Source organism: Spinacia oleracea, chromosome 4 (assembly GCF_020520425.1).
Source record: "Spinacia oleracea cultivar Varoflay chromosome 4, BTI_SOV_V1, whole genome shotgun sequence".
In the NCBI taxonomy this organism is placed as follows: Eukaryota; Viridiplantae; Streptophyta; class Magnoliopsida; order Caryophyllales; family Amaranthaceae; genus Spinacia; species Spinacia oleracea.
In genome coordinates this window covers 63,281,426-63,287,852 of record NC_079490.1, presented here as the reverse complement: position 1 = coordinate 63,287,852, position 6,427 = coordinate 63,281,426, and the positions used below count along the sequence as shown (strand labels likewise).

Here is a 6,427-nt window from a genome sequence, read left to right as displayed (position 1 = left end):
TATGTAAGTATTTTAATACGCTTATTGGTATCATGGAACTAGAAGGAACACAACAGTCTTAGCATGTTTGATTAAGGCAGTAAATAAAAGAAATTTTTTATTTAAATCATATAAGTAAATAAATAAAACCATTTTTTCATTAAATAAATCTACGGATTATGTTTTCGGATCCTTGGTCTTCAAGGAAAAATATTTTCTACATTGCTAAGATTGCTCCTAATATTTCTCTTCAAGAAACGTTATAATTGGCAAATTAACTAGGCAAATCCTTGTGTTTCCCAACTATCTCGAATGTCCAGTGTGGATGCTACGGTATGGTAATTAGTGGGAAGTTGAGAAATAGATGAAACTAACCTAGTTAGGACTCCCCTATAAAAGGCAGAGTTTTAGTTTGATAAAAATGTTTCTGTATCATATTCTACTGCAGCCTCAGCTGATGGCCAAGCTCACAACAACCTCGGTGATGTACATGATCAAGCTCACCCCAGCAAATGTAATGCCACTCATTATCATGCCACAGCTCGAAGCTATCAGCAACAACATCACATCAGCAATGCAGCCATGCTAAATCATCACCTAGCTTCTACAACATAGTCTAACAAACTCCCCCAGTAATCAGGAATTTTGTTGGAAGATTTCCTTATTTATGTTGTAATAATCAGTTAGTTTAGAGCTCAAGATATTGTGTACAATTAGAGCAACCTGATTGGTTTGAACACATCACCAATCAGCTTGAGTTATCTTGTATATATACTGATTAGTTTGTAATAAGAAATTTAAATCATTCAATACAAAACACTTAGCATTCAATTTTATACAATTAGAGCAACCTGGTTGGTTTGAACACATCACCAATCAGCTTGAGTTAGCTTTTATATATACTGATTAGTTTGTAATAAGAAATTTAAATCATTCAATACAAAACACTTAGCATTCAATTTTATTATTCTCTCTCGAATTCTCTCAAATGTTCATCCTAGATGATGAACTTTAACATGGTATCAGAGCGGAAATTCTGATCCTGCTCAATTTCTCTACACTTTTGATTCTTTTTTCCAGTTTCTCTTCAGTCTATTATCTGCAGAATTTGTTCAAGAGTTCTTCAAAATCAATCAAGTATCTCAAGATTTCTTCAAAATTGTAAAATCGAGCAGACGTAATGCCTGTAGATCAACAAACTAAGTTCAATCAATCTGAGTTCCGCATAATATCTTAGCAACAATGATGTGAATGCTTCAAAGCTTGTGAATAATAATATTGTGTTTGATGGAAAGTGTTTCAATGAATGGAAACGCTCAATGATGATTGCTTTATCAGCTAGTAACAATTTGTGTTTTGTGAATGGAAGCTTGAATCAGCCTGCTCCAAACTCTCAAAATTTTAGAATATGGAACAGGTACAATGATCTTGTAATATCATGGATGCTTGCCTCTCTTGAAACTTCTATAGCAAGAAGTGTTATGTATCTTAAAATAGCAAGAGAGATTTGGCTTGATCTTAAAGAAAGATTGTGTCAATCTTCAGGTCCTCAATTATACATAGTTCAACAAAGTCTAAGTGATTTAGCTTAGGAAGAAAATGAAGAGTTTGATGGTTTCTTTACTAAAATCAAGTTGTTGTGGGATCAATTAGATGGAATGGATCCAATAACTTCTTGTGCTTGTACTGGTTGCAGCTGCACATTGGCTTGGAAACTTCTAAAGTCAACGCATCAAACTAAAGCATAAAAATGACTGCTTGGGAGGTTTCAAAGTGGCGATCTTCGCCTAACTTCGACGCCATGGCCAAAACTCAAAAGCAGGCCAATCACAACAATGGCTCAAAAACTAAAACCCCTATTGTTACGAAGAAGAACTCCAAGAATAATTAGGAGGAAGAGAACCACGTTGAGATCCCAACAATGGCGTCCATAGACACCATATCTGAAAGTTCGATTCCGATCCCAAATATTGAAACATTGATGGAGGACCAAATTCTTTCCCCAAGAAATGCTCTACGCGATTTGCAACGACATTCTCAGGTTGGTTTCCAGTTTGACACTTGGGTTAATGGTTTAAGCATTGGTAAACTTCCAATTGACCTAGTAGGAAGATATTTCATTAGGTTGCATTTTTTGGCATTCAGCACTAAAAGTTTTGATTTAAGAAAATCAAAATTTTCGGTTTTTGTTGGCCGATATTGGATTCTTAGGGACTTTAATCCTTCACGGTTCAGTGTGGTGAGAGAGTATTCCCTAAATGTAACTTCAAGTTTTGTCGAAATCTATTTCGACCCATTTGTAATCAGAACCTCGAACTGGCGGGGATGGTGGAAATTTTGAAATACTGAATAATGTGACCTATACAAAGTATAATCTCATACAACAAGACAATAATGACAACAATAAGGTGAATAGACCTGTGATTCTACCCAATTTAGTTCAGATTGAATTGGAAGGTATTGAGGATGAAATTGCTTATTGGCAACCTTAGATTGTTTGTTATATTTTTGGGGGCCAACCCACCTCAAAATGTCATGAATGGATTTGTTCATAGAATATTGGGTAAGCTTGATGTTGACAAGGTTTCTTTGGTGGAAAGAGGGATTTTTCTTATTCGATTCACCACCAAGGAAAATTTCCATAAAGTTCTTGCAGGCAACATACATTTATTTGATTCCAAACATGCGATTATTAAGACCTGGACCCATGATGTTAACTACTCAAAAAATCTTGTCAAGCTCTTTCCTCTATGGATCAAATTGCCTAGGTTGGATGTGAAGTTCTAGGGGGAGACGAGTCTTGTCAAAATTTTTGGTGTTATTGGCTCTGTGATAAAAGTTGATCAAGCTACTTTACACAGAGATAAATTGTTGTTTACCAAAGTTTAGTTGAATTCGGTATGCATCAATTGTTCCCTGAGGTGATTCATCTCTTAGATGAAAAGGGTGTTATGATTGAGCAAAGAGTCACCTATGATTGGCTGCCTACTACTTGAACAGTTTTCCACATTATTAGTCACACAAAGGAGCAATGCCACCGGAAGTTGACCAAGGGGGAGAGAGTTTGGATCCCAAAAGCCTGACACACCCAACAGGGTACACACCCGCCAGCACCTGCATCCACTGTTGTAGTGGTGGAGCCTACTCTACTACTAGTGGAAGATGACGATACTGATGGGTTTATCCTAGGCACTGGTGCAAAAGTGTACTCAACTGAGGCCTGTTCAAACTGGGAATAAGTTCCAGATGCTGAACATAGATGATGAACACTGGGATAACTCAGTTCGGGAAGAAGGGGATCCATTAGGCTAGTAGGTGAGCTTCCCTGCTCCTAATGGATAGTGTGATTTGTTGGAACATTAGGGGGCTGAATAGAAGAGAAAAGTAGAAAGAAGTGAGGAGAATGATTGATTCTCACCACTCCAAACTATTCAGTCTCCTAGAAACTAGGGTAAAAGCCCCTAGAATGGGTGATTTATACCTTAATGTGTGTCCTACATGGTTCTTTACTACCAAACTTAGCCAACTTAGTAATGGTAGAATAATAGTAGCTTGGGAGCCTAGCTCTTTTTTGGTGGATATTGTTCCCATGATATCTCAAATAATCCACTACCATGTAACTCCAAGAGGTATTATGATAGGGTTCTTTTGCACTTTTGTCTATGGAATGAACACGAAAAGGGGAAGGGGACCTTTATGGAGACAGTTGTAGGACCTTAATGATGTTTGTAATGAATCTTGGATCATGTGATTTCAATTCCATTATGGATCTTGAAGATATGATTGGGACGGTGGTTATATTGAATGAGGTGCTACCTATGAGAAACTTCATGAATCATTATTGCCTTACTGAGGTAAAAACAGTAGGGAGGCACTTCACATGGAATAATAAACAAGATAGAGTATTCACTAGAATTGATAGAGTTCCAGCTAACCCTAAATGGCACACTTTGTATGATTCAGCTGAAGCTTCCTACTAATCAAAGGGAGAGTTTGATCATAGCCGCATGGTCATGACTTGCTACAAAAGGTCTTGTCTGAGAAAGCCTTCCGGATTCTACAACATGTGGACCAATGCTCCAACTTACAATTAAATTGTAGAGGACATGATCAACTGGGGAAATATGTCTATGGGTGTCCCTTGTAAAGAGTTCTGGAGACGTTAAAGTGTATCAAGACTGATCTATAAACCTTGAACAAAGTGGGGTACAGTGATGTGGAGGTTGATTTATATAGGAAACAAAAATTCTATATTAAAGCTCAAAACAAGCTTCACTCTACTTCTGGTGACAGGTTGTTAGCTACTGTATAAATTGAAGTTGCACTGGCTCTTAAGGTTGCAAAGTCCACCTACATGTCTTTCCTTCAGCAAATTGTTAAGGTTAAATGGTTACAGCAAGGTGATGATAACACTAAAGCCTTCCATCAGAGTTTGCAACAGAGAAGGAAGCAAAATAGGATTTACTTTATCCATGATGAAAATATTCAGTGGATTTAAACAGATAGTGGGGTTCAAGAGGCCTTTGTTCAATTTTGTAAATCTGTATTCTGCACAACCGTGGAGAATAGGCTACCTGTTTTGAAGACTGTAATGGACAGGGGTCCAAGGCTGACTGATGCACACATATCATCTTTTGATTGCTCGTTTTCTGTGGATGACATCAAAAGAGTGTTGGATGACATTCCTAGCTCTAAATCTCTTGGGGATGGATGGCTTTAATAGCCATTTCTTCAAGAACTCATGGAAAATTGTCAAATTTGATGTTCATACAGCTATCTCTGATTTTTTTTTACAACTGGAAAGATTCTCAAAGAGGTCAATGTAACTTCTGTCACTCTTGTTCCCAAGGTAATTGTACCTACTTATGTTGGTGATTTAAGACCTATAGCTTGCTTCTCTATAACTTAAGTGTATTTTCAGGCTGATGTGTGAAAGACTAAACTCAATTCTACCTGATATCATCTCTAACCACCAAGGAGCCTTTGTTTCTGGTAGATCAATCTTGCATAATGTGGTGGTTTGTCGGGATATAGTGAAAATATACAGAAATAGTAAAAACATTCCTTGTTGCCTAATAAAATCGATTTAAGGAAAGCTTATGATACTGTGGTATGGAGCTTCCTTGAAGACATTATGGTGGACCTAGGTTTCCCTCCTCACTTCACAAAGCTAGTAATAAATTTCCTTACAACAACACAATACTCAATATTGATAAATGACAAGTACTCATACTGATCTCATTCACCCAGCTAGAGGTCTGAGACAGGGTGATCCCCTATCACCCCTTCTTTTTACTCTATGTATGGAGTATTTTTCGAGGCCTATGAAAACTGTTGGGGAACATCCCCTCTTTAGATTCCACTCAAGATGCAAATTGGTTTATCTTAACCACTTTTGCTTTGCTGATGACCTATTGATGTTCTGTAAAGCTGACCCAGAGGTAGTCCAATTGATGCTAGAAGGGTTTAAGCTCTTCTCTAACACCACAGGGCTGAAGGTTAATGCCAGCAAATCTTCTGTGTATTGTTGTGGCATCAGCCCCACGGATAAGGAAGCTATCGGAGCAATCACTGGTTTCCAATTTGGGAGCCTACCTTTCAGATATTTGGGAGTCCCCATCAGTGTTGGTAAACTTAGAGCTAGTGACTGTGAAGCTTTAGTAGACAAGATGACCCTCGAGATTAAAGTCTGGAGCTCCAGGAATATTTATTTTGCAGGAAGAGCTCAATTGATAAACTTTTTGTTGATAAGCATTCGTGTCTACTAGGCACAAATTTTCATCTTTCCTAAAGAAGTTTTGAAAAAAAATCAACTCTCTCTGTAGGTCTTACCTTTGGCATGGAAGTTATGAAGATCACAGACCTGGAGTTGTTTCCTGGGATAAGCTTTGTTGCCCTAAAACTCATGGTGGATTGGGTTTTAGGAATCTTCTGATCTGGAATCAAGCAGTGGCAAGCTAGCTTGGGTTGTAGCTCAAAAACAAGACAATCTATGGGTCAAATGGATCCTTGTTGTCTATATGAAGAGAAAATATTGGGTCAGGTTCACCCCGACATCCACTACAAGTTGGGTGGTGAAGTATATGTGCAAAGTTAAGAACTGGTGCACTAAGAAGTTGTTAGTTCACTGGTTAATCTCCCTCAAGTATTACATTAAGGACATGTACTTTAAACTTGGTGAGGCATTAGATAAATTACATTAGCATAGTTATGTTTGGAATAGGCTCACATTCCTCAAACATAGATTTATATTGTGGCTGGCTTTACAAGATAAGCTCAAAACTAGAGCAAGACTACCCCTCTTTGGCATTGGTATTCATATCGCTTGTGCTATAAGTGGTTCTAATCCTGAGACCATAGATCACCTCCTCTATGACTGTCACTACAGTTCTGAATGTTGTAGAGAAACTCTGAATTGGGTTGGAATCCGTTACAGAACTGGTACACC

At 37.8% G+C, this 6,427-nt stretch overlaps 1 protein-coding gene across 1 annotated transcript; it reads left to right on the top strand.

Annotated features, from left to right (window-relative positions):
* Positions 1 to 5,195: 5,195 nt before the first annotated feature.
* Positions 5,196 to 5,747, top strand: LOC110802918 (uncharacterized mitochondrial protein AtMg01250-like). The gene has a single exon (XM_022008367.2). The coding sequence runs from the start codon at positions 5,196 to 5,198 to the stop codon at positions 5,745 to 5,747; it is 552 nt and encodes a 183-aa protein (XP_021864059.2).
* The last annotated feature ends 680 nt before the right edge of the window (positions 5,748 to 6,427 follow it).

Excerpts from the sequence above, each read along its gene's own strand:
- LOC110802918 (XM_022008367.2), top strand. The coding sequence starts at position 5,196 with ATGACAAGTACTCATACTGATCTCATTCACCCAGCTAGAGGTCTGAGA.